Source organism: Ranitomeya variabilis, chromosome 4 (genome assembly GCF_051348905.1).
Source record: "Ranitomeya variabilis isolate aRanVar5 chromosome 4, aRanVar5.hap1, whole genome shotgun sequence".
Classification (NCBI taxonomy): domain Eukaryota; kingdom Metazoa; phylum Chordata; class Amphibia; order Anura; family Dendrobatidae; genus Ranitomeya; species Ranitomeya variabilis.
This window is the reverse complement of record NC_135235.1, coordinates 27,330,672-27,348,346: the sequence shown is the minus strand read 5'-3', so window position 1 is coordinate 27,348,346 and position 17,675 is coordinate 27,330,672. Positions and strand designations below refer to the sequence as shown.

Here is a 17,675-nt window from a genome sequence, read left to right as displayed (position 1 = left end):
CGCCAGATAAATGTGATTCCAAACGTTATGTAAAATGTTCCCAATAAAAGCTTCAACTCAATCCACAAAAAAAAACAAGCCCCACTTAGGTCCATCATCTGTGAACAGAAATATAGGGGGCTTCCTCGTTTACTGGTAGTACAAAGGCACTGGAAAAGCTAAATGGCTCCTCACTTTCCAAAAGAAATTCAGCAAACTCTGCGCTCCCAAATCCAAATGCCCCCTCTCATTTCTGAGCCCCACAGTGTATCTAAACCACATATAGCATGTTTGGCATTTCTAAAGTGATGAGAGACCGCCTAACTTACGGGTGCATGTCTCCAGAAGCACAGGCTGGACATAAAGTACTAGTCATTACAGCTTACTGGTCACTGCAACAGCAGTTTGCAATCTTCACTCGGCAACATTAATTGCTGCTAGTTTTTGGAAAATACCCATGGAGTCAAAATCATCACTACACCTGTCGATAAATTCTAAAAGGGTTATAATTTCCAAAATGAGGTCACTTGAGGGGAGATTCTGATCTTCTAGCAATTAGGGGCTCTGTATATGGAGTCCAAAAATCTGCACTCCAGGAGGCAAATAGCACTCCGTCCCTCCCGAGCCTCTCTGTAAGGCTAAGTAGTACTGTACAGCCACATATGGGGTGTTGCCACATTTAGCAAAAATTGTGGGACAAATTATGGTGCCATTTTTACCCACTTCTTGTGTGAAAATGTAAAATCTGGGGATAAAACTAAATTTTGGTGGTAAAATTGTAGTTATTTTTTCATCACTGCCCAATGGTAAAAAATTCTGTGACACACCAGTGGTGTCAATACGATCACTGCACCCCTAGATGAATTCATTGAGAGGTGTAGTTTGTAAAATGGGTTCACTTATGAGGGGTTCTGCTGTTCTGGCACCTCATGGGCTCTCCCAGTGGGTCATGGCACCTGCAAGCCATAACAGTAAAATCTGTTGCTCTTTGCCTTCTGAGCTTTGCACTGTGCCTGAAAAATATTTACTGATTACATGTAGGGTATTGGCGCACTCAGGAAAAAATGGACCTCAGTTTGTTGTAACAAAAATTCCTTTTAGCCCTTAGAAAAATTAAAAACAACATTTTAGTTATAAAAATGTAATTTATTTCTTCGCCGCTCAATGGTATAAAATTCTGTGAGGCACTTGTGGTGTAAATGTGATCACTGCACCCCTAGATGAACTCATTGGGGAGTGTAGTTTGTAAAATGAGTTCACATATAGGGGTTTTCTGTTGTTCTGGCACCTCAGGGGCTCTGCCAATATTACATGGCACCCTCAAACCGTTCCAGCAAAATCTGAACTCCATATCATACAACAAGGAGAAACAGAGTTCATGTCCAAAATAGTTACATCATATTTTATTAACCCCTTCATGACCTTGGGATTTTTCGTTTTTCCGTTTTCGTTTTTCACTCCCCTCCTTCACAGAGCCATAACTTTTTTATTTTTCCGTCAATTTGGCCATGTGAGGGCTTATTTTTTGCGGGACGAGTTGTACTTTTGAACGACATCATTGGTTTTACCATGTGGTGTACTAGAAAACGGGAAAAAAATTCCAAGTGCAGTGAAATTGCAAAAAAAGTGCAATCCCACACTTGTTTTTTGCTTGCCTATTTTGCTAGGTTCACTAAATGCTAAAACTGACCTGCCATTATGATTCTCCAGGTCAGTACGAGTTCATAGACACCTCACATGTCTAGGTTATGTTTTACCTAAGTGGTGAAAAAAAATTCCAAACTTTGCAAAAAAAAAAAAATTGCGCCATTTTCCGATACTCGTAGCGTCTCCATTTTTCGTTATCTGGGGGTCAGGTGAGGGCTTATTTTTTGCGTGCTGAGCTGGCGTTTTTAATTATAGCATTTTGGTGCAGATACGTTGTTTTGATCGCCCGTTATTGCATTTTAATGCAATGTCGCGGCGACCAAAAAAACGTATTTCTGGCGTTTCGATTTTTTTTCTCATTACGCCATTTAGCGATCAGGTTAATGCTTTTTTTTTATTGATAGATCGGGCGATTCTGAACGCGGCGATACCAAATATGTGTAGGTTTGATTTTTTTTTTTATTGATTTATTTTGATTGGGGCGAAAGGGGGGTGATTTAAACTTTTATGTTTTTTTTATTTTTTTCACATTTTTAAAAACTTTTTTTTTTCACTTTTGCCATGCTTCAATAGCCTCCATGGGAGGCTAGAAGCAGGCACAGCCCGATCGGCTCTGCTACATAACAGCGATCATCAGATCGCTGTTATGTAGGAGAATTGCAGGTGTGCTGTGAGCGCCGACCACAGGGTGGCGCTCACAGCCACCAGCGATCAGTAACCATAGAGGTCTCAAGGACCTCTATGGTTACCATTCAGAAGCATCGCCGACCCCCGATCATGTGACGGGGGTCGGCGATGACGTCATATCCGGCCGCCCGGCCGGATGCGGTAGTTAAATGCCGCTGTCTGCGATTGACAGCGGCATTTAACTAGTTAATAGGCGCGGGCAGATCGCGATTCTGCCCGCGCCTATTGCGGGCACATGTCAGCTGTTCAAAACAGCTGACATGTCCCGGCTTTGATGCGGGCTCACCGCGGAGCCCTGCATCAAAGCAGGGGAGCTGACCTCGGACGGTATAGTACGTCCGAGGTCAGTAAGGGGTTAATTTTACAAAAGATGCCAATAAATTACCAACAACATATAACAATACAATTAAATAAAAATCAGGATAGTCAAAGATGGAAGGTAGCACAGACACAAAACGGTGCAGCACTCAGACTGGTGCAATTTACATAAAAATCACCTGCATAGTGCAGAGTGTAGCAGAGGTATAAATCCGGGGGGCATGAGGAACGGTATAAACCAGTATCATGAGCCCTGTACACTGACTCGTATCTCTATAGTTAAGCCATAAATACCCACCCCGAATCCTTACCCACACGCTGGCACCAGAACCGGACCGCACCGTTGCCCCAACGCGCGTTTGACCGCCCCCTGACGAAGCCGACGCGAAACGTGCGTTGGGGCAACGGTGCGGTCCGGTTCTGGTGCCAGCGTGTGGGTAAGGATTCGGGGTGGGTATTTATGGCTTAACTATAGAGATACGAGTCAGTGTACAGGGCTCATGATACTGGTTTATACCGTTCCTCATGCCCCCCGGATTTATACCTCTGCTACACTCTGCACTATGCAGGTGATTTTTATGTAAATTGCACCAGTCTGAGTGCTGCACCGTTTTGTGTCTGTGCTACCTTCCATCTTTGACTATCCTGATTTTTATTTAATTGTATTGTTATATGTTGTTGGTAATTTATTGGCATCTTTTGTAAAATTAATAAAATATGATGTAACTATTTTGGACATGAACTCCGTTTCTCCTTGTTGTATGATATTGGCTTTGGGAGTGTCCTTATTGTAATTAATATGTCTTCCCGATAGACTCCCCCACTGTGGCTGTGAGCATGTGGAAGAATGTTATTTTGTTTTTTTCTTTTTTGGGTTTGTTCTAAAATCTGAACTCCAATCTGACGCCTCTTCTCTTCTGAGCTTTGCACTGTGCCTCAGAAGTAGTATTCCCCCACATATCGGGTATAGGTGTACTCAGGAGAAATTGCACAACAAAATTGATGGTGCAATTTCTCCTTTTACCCTTATGAAAATGCAAAATTTGGGGCTAAAATAACATTTTTGTGGGGAAAATGTGATTTCATTATTTTCAAGGCTCAACGTTATAAACTTCTGTGATGCACCTGCTCACCACACATGTAAATACATTACTTGAGGGGTCTAGTTTCCAAAATGGGGTCACTTGTGGGGGATTTCCTCTGTTTAGGCACATCAGGGGCGCTCCAAATGGAACATGACGTCCACTATTATTTCCAGGAAATTTTACATTCAAAAAGTCAAATGACGCTCCTTCCCTTCTAAGCTCTGCCGTGCGCCCAAACAGTAGTTTTCTCCCTCATATTGGGTATGGGCGTACTCAGGAGAAATCGCACAACAAATTGTATGGTGCAATTTCTCCCAATACCCTTATGAAAATGCAACATTTGTGGATAAAAATATTTATGGGTAAAATATGATTTATTTTTTTTTTCACGGCTCAACGTTATAAACTTCTGTGAAGCACCTGAAGGTTCAATGTGCTCACCACACATCTAGATCATTTCCCGGGGGTCTAGTTTCCAAAATGGTGTCACTTGTGGGGGATTTTCACTGCTTAGGCACATCAGGGGCTCTCCAAACACGACATAGCCTTTGCCAATTCTCTCTGGATTACATTCATCGGGTATCCCAAGAATTCTTTCTAGTGTAAAAATCACATGGAGCACCCCCAGACGCAGGGCAATGGGGTACTCGGTACCGGGTCCCTCTGTCTCGGTTCTGGGGATGTCACGGTGGCCCGACCCGGTCCTTGGCCCTGCTAAGGGGCGTCCAATTAAAGGTGTAGGTGAAAGTTTGTCAAGTGTTCGTGACGCCACCTGTGGTGTTCGGTCAGGGTGACCAACGCTGCTAGGGGTCCGCTGGGGTGATGGAATGGCAGCTAGATGGTGTAACTTCCCACAGGTGAAGTATGTCCCCAGGGCCTCCTTTAACACGTAGATGGTGATGGTGTAGGTCGCAGTAAATGACGAGAACACAGGGTTGCAGTCTCTTTACCTTTTACTGTAGACTTCAGTATCCACAATCCAGAGCACTGCTAACAGGGCTGGCTGAGACCGGCCGGTCCGAAGGCACATCCTGAGTTCCCTTTGCAGGTGGAAATCAGTAGCATTCCTACTTGCGCCTGGGTGTTGTAGTACCTCCCTGCTGAGCACCACGGGATAGTCCTCACAACTCTTGTATCTGTTCCTGATGTTCTCTCCGTCCCCCAGATGATATGGATAGGACGCACCCTGACAGGGTAGGCCGGGAGTTATTTTATAGGGACCCTAGAGACGCCCCTCTCCCGCAATTGCCTCCGTTGTCTGCATAGGTGTAAAGGGTGGACAGCCGACCTAAAGTTAACTGCCCTGCCGTTATCTGGAGTAATGCGTAGAGCCAGTACTCCCTCGGTGTTCCGGCCACCGGCTACGCGCCTCAGAAGGATGTTGCCATGGCCTTGGGGCACGACTCCTCCCGGTATTATCTCCTAGTGCTGTGATCTCGTTTTCTCACTTCTCCACAATATACTATTCTTGTATTTTCTTAGGATGCCGCTGCAAGGTAGTGCAGGCACGGCTCCGTAACGATCTGTCTCCTGCTAGGCCACTGTCAGGGTCCCACCCCTGACAGGGACCTCCCTGAATCTTCCCAGCAACTCTCTCTAGATGTCGCCTGGGCAAAACCCAGTCAGCTTCTCTCCTAACTTCCTATCCAACCCCCAGTTTTACCCGTGTGTGAGGAGTGGCCTAATAAATAGAACCTTTTGCTCCCCCTGGTGTCCGGAATGTGAAGTGTAGTGTGTGACTGTGATACCTGGTCAGGTGAACTCTTTTAGTACAATCTGACGTACCATCACTCCCCTTAGTGGCAGAGCGACAATACTGCACGACCAAGACTCTGGGGCGCTGCACACATCCTTCCAATATCTTCTTATAGTTCTACAAGCCCAAATGAGATGCCAAAAATCCGCTCCCACCTCCCCGAATCTATGACATTCATCATTTACTCTTCTACCAAATTTATGTAGTCTACTTGGGATTAAATAGGATTGGTGGAATACATATAATTGAATTAATTTAGTATTTGCTGCTGAAGACACCATCGTATGTGCTCCCAGTGCTTCATTCCACTGGTCATCAGTAATAGAGGGGATTAGGTGCCTCCATTTAACCTCCACAGCCAACTGGGTAGAAGCAATCTGGGAATTTAACAAGAAGGTATACAGGGAGGAAATCACACCTGTAGGTCCCTGAGTTGACAATATTCCTATTAGTGGATATCTAGCTATTCGCATTCTAGGAAGTGGGAATTGGTACGTTATAGCATGTCTCAGCTGCATATATCTATAAAAATCCCTATGAGGGATTCCAAATTTTATATGAAACTGTTCTAATGACAACATTTGATTTTCAAAAATCTGATTGAGCGTTGTTATACCATATTGTTTCCAGAAGCTTGGGTCTTGTAAATTTTGGAGATGCGAAAATTCAGGATTATCCCATATCCAAGTCTCCCCGACCTGATCAGAAAATTTCAAAATACGTTTACTTTCCCGCCAGACCTGTATAGCTAAACTACGTGCAAACAGCAAGCCCTGAGGTGGCCTGTATGAGACCTCCAATACTGCCCATGGTGTGTACCCCCCAGAAAATGAATAAGATGAGCCTCTGCGTTATTGAGTTTATCATGGATTAATCAATATTTTAAGTATCGTAGCTGGCCAGCTAGATAATATAGAAAAAGGTCGGGCACCGCATATCCACCCCCTCTTTTGGGCCTTTGCAAGGAACCAATATTTACTTTAGGCCTAGAGGAGCCCCATATAAACGCTGCACTTAAGCTATGCACTTTTTTAAAGAAACTCTTTGGGACTTTAATTGATGTATGTATATATATATGTTCCAACATATATAAACACTTTGGGAGGATTATCATTTTAATTAGTCCAATTCTGCACGCTACAGATAGTGGGAGTCATGACCATATCTCAAACTTTTTTTTCATCATATCCTCAAGGGGGTACATATTGCCTCCAAGATCTTTAATTGGATTTTGGTAAATTACAATGCCCAAATACTTAAATTTTTACTACTTTTAAACCAAACAACACGGGTACTGTTATATTATCCACTATTGACATAACTACTGTTTGTTCCAATTAATTTTAAGACCCAACAACTCTCCAAAGCAATTAATAAGGTCCATCGCTCTAGGGAGGGACTGGTCAATCTTATCCAGGAAGAGTACCAGGTCATCAGCATATAATCCTACCTTATCCACCCTAGAATTTATGTCAGTTCCCTCCACCAAATGATCTTGTCCAATTTTAAGTGCAATTGCTTCAATCGCCAGTGCAAAGAGCCTTGGGGATAGTGGGCAGCCCTGTCTGGTCCCCCTGCTCAGATTGAAATATTCCGATAGTACGCCATTTACCAGTATATTAGCTCTCGGCATGTGATAAAGCAATTCAATCCATTTGCAAAATTTAGCAGAGAAAACAAATTTCAGAATCACCCGTTGTAAGAATTTCCACTCTAATGCTTCAAAGGGCTTTGCAGTATCTAAAGAGGCCATTTCCCAAGGTCTTTTATATTTATGGCCTATCTGCGTCAGCACCTGCACTCTTCTAATATTAGCGGAGGTGGATCTTCCTGGCATAAAACCAGTTTGGTCCTCACGTGTAATGCCCAGTATTACTGCCTTCAGTCTATTAGCAATAAGTTTCGTAAGAATTTTATATTCAGTATTGAGCAAAGATATGGGACGATAAGAACTACATTCCTCAGCAGGCTTGTCAGGCTTTGGAATCACCACAATAGTGGCATCATAAAAGGATTGAAGGCGCGAATGTTCTGCAAGTGCTACAGAAAGGGTCTGCAACAGAACAGGCCCTAATTGGTCTAAATATCTTTTATATAGCTCCGTGGGCATACCGTCAGGTCCGGGGGTTTTTCCATTAGAAAGGGACATGGTTGCTTCCCGGATTTCCTCCAAAGTGATATCCCTATCCAAGAAAGCCTGGTCCTCATCAGAAAGTCTAGGATATTCAATCTGATCTAAATACTCATCAATTTCTTCTACAGTAAGGTTTAATTGAGAATTATACAACTCTCTAAAGCGCTCTTCAAATCTGTTTGCAATTTGGTCAGATTTGAGCAATGGGGTTCCCTCCCTCGTGTTAATAGACAAAATGGATGGGGACATTTGATTTTGCTGGACTATATATGCCAGAAATTTACTTGATTGGTTCCCTAGTTCAAAATAAGTTTGTTTGGTAACGAAGAGCTTCCCATGTGCTTTTTCCAGGAAACACAAGAGATTCCCTCCCTTTCCCGAGCCATTTATGTAAGGCATTTTCAGAGGGGCTGTTAATACAGTACAGACCGAAAGTTTGGACACACCTTCTCATTTAAAGATTTTTCTGTATTTTCATGACTATGAAAATTGTACATTCACACTGAAGGCATCAAAACTATGAATTAACACATGTGGAATTATATACTTAACAAAAAAGTGTGAAACAACTGAAATTATGTCTTATATTCTAGGTTCTTCAAAGTAGCCACCTTTTGATTTGATGACTGCTTTGCACACTCTTGGCATTCTCTTGATGAACTTCAAGAGGTAGTCACCAGAAATGGTCTTCCAACAATCTTGAAGGAGTTCCCAGAGATGCTTAGCACTTGTTGGCCCTTTGGCCTTTACTCTGTGGTCCAGCTCACCCCAAACCATCTCCATTGGGTTCAGGTCTGGAGACTGTGGAGGCCAGGTCATCTGGCGTAGCACCCCATCACTCTCCTTCTTGGTCAAATAGCCCTTACACAGCCTGGAGGTGTGTTTGGGGTCATTATCCTGTTCAAAAATAAATGATGGTCCAACTAAACGTAAACCGGATGGAATAGCATGCAGCTGCAAGATGCTGTGGTAGCCATGCTGGTTCAGTATGCCTTCAATTTTGAATAAATCCCCAACAGTGTCACCAACAAAGCACCCCCACACCATCACACCTCCTCCTCCATGCTTCACGGTGGGAACCAGGCATGTAGAGTCCATCCGTTTACCTTTTCTGCATCGCACAAAGACACGGTGGTTGGAACCAAATATCTCAAATTTGGACTCATCAGACCAAAGCACAGATTTCCACTGGTCTAATGTCCATTCCTTGTGTTCTTTAGCCCAAACAAGTCTCTTCTGCTTGTTGCCTGTCCCTAGCTGTGGTTTCCTAGCAGCTATTTTACCATGAAGGCCTGCTGCACAAAGTCTCCTCTTAAAAGTTGTTGTAGAGATGTGTCTGCTGCTAGAACTCTGTGTGGCATTGACCTGGTCTCTAATCTGAGCTGCTGTTAACCTGCTATTTCTGAGGCTGGTGACTTGGATAAACTTATCCTCAGAAGCAGAGGTGACTCTTGGTCTTCCTTTCCTGGGGCGGTCCTCATGTGAGCCAGTTTCTTTGTAGCGCTTGAGGGTTTTTGCCACTGCACTTGGGGACATTTTCAAAGTTTTACCAATTTTTTCGGACTGACTGACCTTCATTTCTTAAAGTAATGATGGCCACTCATTTTCTTTACTTAGCTGATTTTTTCTTGTCAAAATACAAATTCTAACAGTCTATTCAGTAGGACTATCAGCTGTGTATTCACCAGACTTCTGCACAACACAACATATGGTCCCAACCCCATTTATAAGGCAAGAAATCCCACTTATTAAACCTAACAGGGCACACCTGTGAAGTGAAAACCATTCCCGGTGACTACCTCTTGAAGCTCATCAAGAGAATGCCAAGAGTGTGCAAAGCAGTCATCAAAGCAAAAGGTGGCTACTTTGAAGAACCTAGAATATAAGACATAATTTCAGTTGTTTCACACTTTTTTGTTAAGTATATAATTCCACATGTGTTAATTCATAGTTTTGATGTCTTCAGTGTGAATTTACAATTTTCATTGTCATGAAAATACAGAAAAATCTTTAAATGAGAAGGTGTGTCCAAACTTTTGGTCTGTACTGTATGTGATGCCCGCTATGGTAACAGTCTATGATATATACATTTGTCGGGGTGATCCATTAAAGTGAGACCTTTTATGATTGCCTGCTCCTGACTAAAATATGAGCTGGGTGCATGCATAGAAGAATCAGACATCAGACAAAGAAGTCAGATATATGCTCCTCTCCCAGCAAAGGCTAGCACACAACTGCACTTTATTTTCTGGACAAAAAGAACCATGCTACATACAGGAAATGGGTGTTGCACAACTTCTGAACAGCCAATGTCAGTCTATGATAGGTCCATTACAACTTCACTCCCATATATGGTATTCAGTGTCTTCACTTCTACATTCCAAACATTCTTCCAGGATGCTGCTCCAGGAAATAGATGCCACGTTGCTACTCCATATCTGAACTAGCTTATGTAAGGTTTAATAATTGATTTCATTAGCCATTCTCTCCTTCAAACATTGAGCTGTATTGAAATAGACACCAGTTATAATGTCCATGCAGTAAAATAGTGGGTTAACTGTGCCGGTGGCGTGCCCTGAGAAGAGATCACTGCCGGTTGAACTCAGTGGTAACCGCTTCGCTGGCTGTTCCTAGTCTGTGACGTCACTGTGGTCTAAGTTGAGCCTGTAATCAACCAACACGTTTCAAAAGCTACAGCTTTCTTCCTCGGGGATCCTTCTCAGCGCACGCCACTAGCCAGGGCAGCGCTGCTGAACTCGATCCATCTTTGCACACCGAGCAGCAGGCATATTCATCTAAGCTTTCATCTAAGCCTTCCATTATTTTCTTCTCCCCTGGAGGATTCTATGAGGGCTTCACAGGACCTTCGGCATCACCAGGTTAGAGGTATTCTCATACACCCCCTACATAACTACCAGCTTATGATCTCATTTTTATACACGGTGCCGTTAACCCTCTATGTATGAGTTACATTGTTTCTTTGCATGAATTCTCTTTGCATGTGACTTGTCCTCCATAGGGCTGTATTGAACAGTGGTGGCTGTAAAATGGGGCAACAAATTCACATTTCATTCATTCAATATGCTTTTATTATAAAAAAAAAACAAATGCTAGAATAAAGATAAAGGATTGGCAACTATACTTTGTGCCACTTACTAAAATATAAGTTTTCCAAATTTTCCTCTTCCTTCCTCACAGGCTGCACTGCTCCACTGCTACTGATAGAGGATCATGTGTCAGCCTCCTCCAATAGAAAAACACTGCACATGGGAAAGCTACTTCTCAATTGGAGGAGGTCGATGAATAGATCTGGTCATGTGACTGTTCATCAGTGGATATATCTGGACAGGAGAGCAGTGCAGCCAGTGAGGAAGGAGGAGGAGAACTTGTGATACTTATATATCAGCCAGTGCCACAATATCATGTCCCCAAAACATCTGGTAAAATAAGGATAAAGTAGACCACCCATTAACATTTGTTTTTCCATATACCTCCAGCTTAACCAAAAAAAAAATACAGGTTAACCCCTTTCTCCCCGGGCCATTTTCTGTTTTTTCATTTTTGTTTTTTCCTCCCCTTCTTCCAAGAGCTTTTTTATTTTTCCATCAACATGGCCGTATGATGGCTGTTTTTTTGTGCTTTTGAATGACACTATTCATTTTACTATATTGTGTACTGGGAAATGGGAAAAAAATTTCCAACTGCTGTAAAATTGCAAAAAAAAGTGCAATACTACAATTGTTTTTTATTATTATTATTATTATTATTATTATTATTATTATCTTCCATCATATTCACTATATGGTAAAACTGACTTGGCAATATGATTCCCCAGGTCAGTTCGAGTATGCAGATACCAAACATTTTTTATTTAAGAAGTGAAAAAAAAATCCAAGATTTTTGCCAAAAAAAAAGTTTTTGCTTTGCTATTTTCCGAGACCTGGAGCTGGGTCAGGGCTTATTTTTTGCGCCCTGAGGAAACATTTTTATTGATACTATTTTTTGATCACGTCCTCTTATTGCATTTAATTGCAATGTTGCGGTTGCCAATAAAAACGTAATTTTAGCATCTTGATATTTTTCTCATTGCCCCATTTACCGATCTGATTAATTTACTTTATATTTTGATAAATTGGACATTTTTGAACCCAGTAGTAACATATATGTGTATTTTTTTTTATTGTTTTAGTTTCAATGGAGAAAAAAGGGTTGATTTCAACTTTTGGGTTTTTTTAGGTTTTTTTTTTCTTTATTTAATAGTCCCTGAAGGTGACTTGAAACAGCGAATCTGCTCTCTAGTGCTACATAGCGCAATGTATAGCAGAAATCACAATTTCCTATAAATGCTGACCGTGAGCCGGTGTTCACAGGAGTATCGTAATGACAGGCACGGAGAGTCTTCTGCATCAGCGCCCTACAATCACGTAACTGGCTCGCCGATGGGAACGTGAAATGGTCGCACCCCCAAGAGATTGACAGTGGGAATTAACAGGTTAACAGCTGCCGCAGAGCACCGCTCCACCCATGGCTATTAAAGGCACATGACGGCTGGTTACTTCAGCTATCATGTGCTGAAAAGATGTGGGCTCAGCGTCGGAGACTGCATCAAAGTCAGGGACGTGACATAAGAAGTAACTATGTGTGATATGTCGTGAAGGGGTTAAACAATAAATTATATTGCTAGAATATGCCCTGAATTCTTGATTTTTGAGGTTCGACCTTCAGGACTCTCACAGATTATAAGAGAACCTTGTTGAACATGAAACTGCAATACAGCTCTATTCAAGGTGGGCCATGCTGCAGCTGCACAGCTGGTGAGGAGCAAACAATGAGTTCAAATGAAGAGATGTATTACTAAAACTCTAAAGAAACTTTATTATATTTCAGGTTGTCTTCTGTGTCCTCGTGATTGGCGACTACACGAAGATCTCTGTTATTACTACTCAGATGTAACAGAAAGAACATGGAGCCAGAGCCAGGATGATTGTAAGAAGATGGGAGCCGATCTACTGGTCATAAAGAACAACGAGCAGCAGGTAGGATGTCTGTGTCCATATATAAGGATAATATAGGACTAGATGACCGACCCCATATATAAGGATAATATAGGGCTAGATGACCGGTCCCATATATAAGGATAATATAGGACTAGATGACCGGTCCCATATATAAGGATAATATAGGACTAGATGACCGACCCCATATATAAGGATAATATAGGACTAGATGACCGGCCCCATATATAAGGATAATATAGGACTAGATGACCGGCTCCGTATATAAGGATAATATAGGACTAGATGACCGGCCCCATATATAAGGATAATATAGGACTAGATGACCGGCCCCGTATATAAGGATAATATAGGACTAGATGACCGGCCCCATATATAAGGATAATATAGGACTAGATGACCGGCCCCGTATATAAGGATAATATAGGACTAGATGACCGGCCCCGTATATAAGGATAATATAGGACTAGATGACCGGCCCCATATATAAGGATAATATAGGACTAGATGACCGGCCCCATATATAAGGATAATATAGGACTAGATGACCGACCCCATATATAAGGATAATATAGGACTAGATGACCCCCCATATATAAGGATAATATAGGACTAGATGACCAGCCCCATATATAAGGATAATATAGGACTAGATGACCGGACCCATATATAAGGATAATATAGGACTAGATGACCGGCCCCATATATATGGATAATATAGGACTAGATGACCGGCCCCATATATAAGGATAATATAGGACTAGATGACCCCCCATATATAAGGATAATATAGGACTAGATGACCGGCCCCATATATAAGGATAATATAGGACTAGATGACCAGCCCCATATATAAAGATAATATAGAACTAGATGATCGTCCCCATATATAAGGATAATATAGGACTAGATGACCGGCCCCATATATAAGGATAATATAGGACTAGATGACCGGCCCCATATATAAAGATAATATAGAACTAGATGATCGTCCCCATATATAAGGATAACATAGGACTAGATGACCGGCCCCATATATAAAGATAATATAGGACTAGATGACTGGCCCTATTTATAAGGATAATATAGGACTAGATGACCGGCCTCATATATAAGGATAATATAGGACTAGATGACCGGCCTCATATATAAGGATAATATTGGACTAGCTGACTGGCCCCATATATAAGGATAATATAGGACTAGATGACCGGCCCCATATATAAGGATAATATAGGACTAGATGACTGGCCCTATTTATAAGGATAATATAGGACTAGATGACCGGCCTCATATATAAGGATAGTATAGGACTAGATGACCGGCCCCATATATAAGGATAATATAGGACTAGATGACCGGCCCCATATATAAGGATAATATAGGACTTGATGACGGGCCCCATATATAAGGATAATATAGGACTAGATGACCGGCCCCATATATAAGGATAATATAGGGCTAGATGACCGGCCCCATATATAAGGATAATATAGGACTAGATGACGGGCCCCATATATAAGGATAATATAGGACTAGATGACCGACCCCATATATAAGGATAATATAGGGCTAGATGATGGCCCTTTTCTGCTGTATCCTCATACGTATTATATATCTGATATGATGGACGTTCTTCATTTGATACAGGAGATTATACAGAGATCTATCATACAGTGGGGAGAGAACACATATTGGATAGGACTTCACTATGATGGAGACGTCTGGAGATGGGTGGATGGAGAACATTATTCCGGCAGCTTGTAAGTGACTCCTGACACCAGCACACACCGGTCATTACTGTGACTGTGATACATCCGATCACCGGGGTCTGGACTCCTTATAATTACTGATTTCTCATCATTTCCTCTTGTTTTATCTTCTTGCTACTCAGGATCCAGATAAAGATAAGGACATCAGGACGCTGCGTATCAATGACCAGATCTGGTTATTATCAGGATAACTGTAATGCTGGTAGAAGATGGATATGTGTGAAGAAAGCTGTGAGGATCTAATATAATGTACATTAAACTGAATAAGAATATAAATATTTGTTATTAGGTTACTGGTTGTATAGAATGAGAAATCAAAATCATTATATAAGAATAATATTTATTGTATGGGTCATGTTTGTGTGAGAATACTTTAATGAAAAGACAACCAATATTCCAAGTCCAAAATGTGGACTTTAAAATGTTTCCATAGTTTGTAATTATGGACGGCTTTTTAGATATGTGCAACCTGTGAGGTCACAGAGGGTGCCATCTGTCAGTCTCCAGTAGGGGGCTGGAATGGGAGACTGAGTCAGTTTCAGACATTAGGAGAACCTGTTGGCACGATTTTATAATGTAAAGTACAGACATGACTGTAATGGCGCTGTAACACAGATTAAATTGAAAGAAAGAAATCCTCTTTGAGATTCATCTTTAGCCCCTTAGTAACCAGTCCATTTTTTTTTTAAATCTGACATATGTCATTTTATGTCTCATTAAGTATTTCAAGAGTGTTTCAACTTACCCAAGTGATTTTGAGAGAGTTTTTTTTCATGATACTACTAAATAATAAGTCAAATCAAATTATTAATTTCTAATCTTAACTCTGTACTTCACCATAATGGAAAATCTTGCTAACATTACATTTGTTATTTCTGTACACTTAGTTCAGGGTGGATAGTAAAGATGAACAAACATGCTCAGTGATACTCAGATATCCCTCGAGTATCTGGGTCCTGGGATATGCTTGACACTCAGGGAGCATTAACCGATGCTCAGATTTGAAGCTTGAATCCCCGCCCTGCATGATTGGTGTCTGCTACTGTCACATCTCTGTTGTCGTGTGTCCCAGGACCAGGGGCTCCTTCCCTGTCCCTAACGCTAGGGGCGCCCTAGCTCGCTCTGTTCCCTGAATTACTTCTGATGGTGAAGAAGCCGGGGCCATGTACCTTGCTTTAGCTCCCGAATCTGCCCTCAGTCTGTTCACTTCCCCCACCCAGGGAAGAGGGGAGTAGTAGTGTAACGTAATACACTAACCAGACTGACACATTAATACGAGTAAGGATAATGAAAAATATCAAACATACAAATATACTCACTCAGGCAACAGAGGAATGCACTGGGGAGTGGAGGATGCAGTTAAACCAAAGTAGGAGAAGAAAGGGAATTATCATATAGTCAAAACCTAGCAACAGCCAAAGATAAATCCACCAAACGCCTTCTGACAATGAGTGCTAGTCAGGGCCTGGATTATATAGGAGAGGGGAGGGGCTAACAGTGACCAGCTGAGAGCCTTAAGGCAAGAAAGCTTCCAGAAGCTCTAAACTGGACCAATTATCCCCTGCACTGTTAAAAGAAATTTATGACGCACCCCCAGGGCAGTGGTGTACTCGGTACCGGGTCCGGTCGCAAAATGGGGAATGTCACGGTGGCTGCGACCCGGTCCGTGGCCCTGGGCATCAACGTTAAAGGGGTTAAATGTTCAAAGTTTGTCATGACGCCACCTGTGGGGTTCGATCAGTTTTGGGACCCACGTTGCATTAGAGGGGTCCCCTGGGGGATGTTGCGGCAGCCCAGATGTTACACTTCCCACAGGTGAAGCGGGGTCCCCAGGGGTCCTATGTTGTGGCGTAGATGGTGTTGCCGGTGAATAAATGGAAGAGACAAGTGATAAGTCTTTACCTGGTTTACTTGTGGGTGACAGGCCACAGTCCAGGGTACCAGGCATGGATGATGGTGGTCCAGCCGACTCAGAGGCAAATTAGAGTTCTCTTTTCCTAGTAGAGGTCCATGAGCCTTTCCTACTTGCACCTTTCTAAGTGAGGTCCCTGCTGCGTTAAGCTTCCTACAAGGTCCGACGGGCAGCTTGAGCCTTTTTACAGGGACTCTCAGATGCCCCGGGTTCCTCCAGTGCTCCTGCATCTCAGGTGTGATGCGGGCAGGTGACGTGTACTGTTATGCCCTCCGGTTCGGCTGCGCGTCGTAGAGTCCACAAAAGCCTTGGGCTCCCGGTACCCGGTTTCTGCACTTCAGCTCCGAGGGTGCCCTGCCACAGTTCCCCTCTGAGCTCTGCCTCTCTCCTATGCTCCTTCCCTTCCGGCTGCTCCACATGTAACCCAACAGGTTACTCCTTCCCAGAGGCTGCAGCTCCCTCGTGGCTGCCAGGCCTCTCACGTCTGCTCCTGATGTCCTTCTCCTTCTCTGTTTCCCTCCAACTGATCTAACTCCTCCTCCAGGTCAGGAAACATAAAGCCTAGGGAAGCTCCCCTGAATCCGGGTCTTGTGCTCCCCCTCCTGGCCTGGATTTAGAATGTGTTGCATGTGTGTGCCTTACCTGGTGAAGAGAACTCCTTTGCCTCTGAGCATGACATCACCTTCCCGGATAGAAAAGCAACATCACTGCATTAATATGAAGGTGAAATCAGATGCTGCAGTCTTCTGGCTCCTCTTTGTCGCTGTAAACCCGTGACAGTTGCACAGCCAATAGTATTTATTATGCTTTGCTTATACAGCACTATCATATTCCGCAGCACTTTGCATACATTATCATCTCTGTCCCCAATGGGTCTCAATCGAAATTGTCTATGAATATGTTTTTGGAATGTGGGAGGAAACCGGAGTACCCGGAGGAAACCCTTGCAAACACGGGGAGAACATACAAACTTCATGCAGTCTGTTGCAAAATGTATATCTGCTGCAACTGAACACATTCTTTTTTGGGGGCGTGAAAAAATGACTCTATTGTTTTTCATTGATTGTTTTTCATTGAGTATTACGTGCTTTCTGTTGAATTTTGGTGTCATATAACACTTCAAAAAAGCGTTTAAAATTTTTATGGATTCAGTTACTCTCTACCATTAAAATTACAGTGGTTTGGCCTGGTACAGTTCACAAAATATTTTTGTTCCAAAAACTGACTATTATCACATATACTGTAGAACTTGGTTTGTATGAAATTTTGTTGGTTTAAAATAAAAACAAAAATTGTCCCGCTACAGGTATACAAATTTAGTCTCTTGGTACTCAATCTCTTGCCACCACTATTTCTCTAGGTGTGGCATC

The 17,675-nt window shown here is 42.5% G+C and overlaps 1 protein-coding gene across 1 annotated transcript in view; it reads left to right on the top strand.

Annotated features, from left to right (window-relative positions):
• The window catches only part of LOC143769571 (killer cell lectin-like receptor subfamily B member 1), a 50,157-nt gene extending 35,062 nt beyond the window's left edge, over nucleotides 1-15,095 (top strand). The window contains exons 6-8 of the mRNA XM_077258252.1: nucleotides 12,494-12,642; nucleotides 14,272-14,384; nucleotides 14,516-15,095. Coding sequence (XP_077114367.1) covers nucleotides 12,494-12,642; nucleotides 14,272-14,384; nucleotides 14,516-14,636 — 383 coding nt within the window. The 3' untranslated portion in view covers nucleotides 14,637-15,095. The remainder of the gene's footprint in view (nucleotides 1-12,493; nucleotides 12,643-14,271; nucleotides 14,385-14,515) is intronic.
• Nucleotides 15,096-17,675: the final 2,580 nt, after the last annotated feature.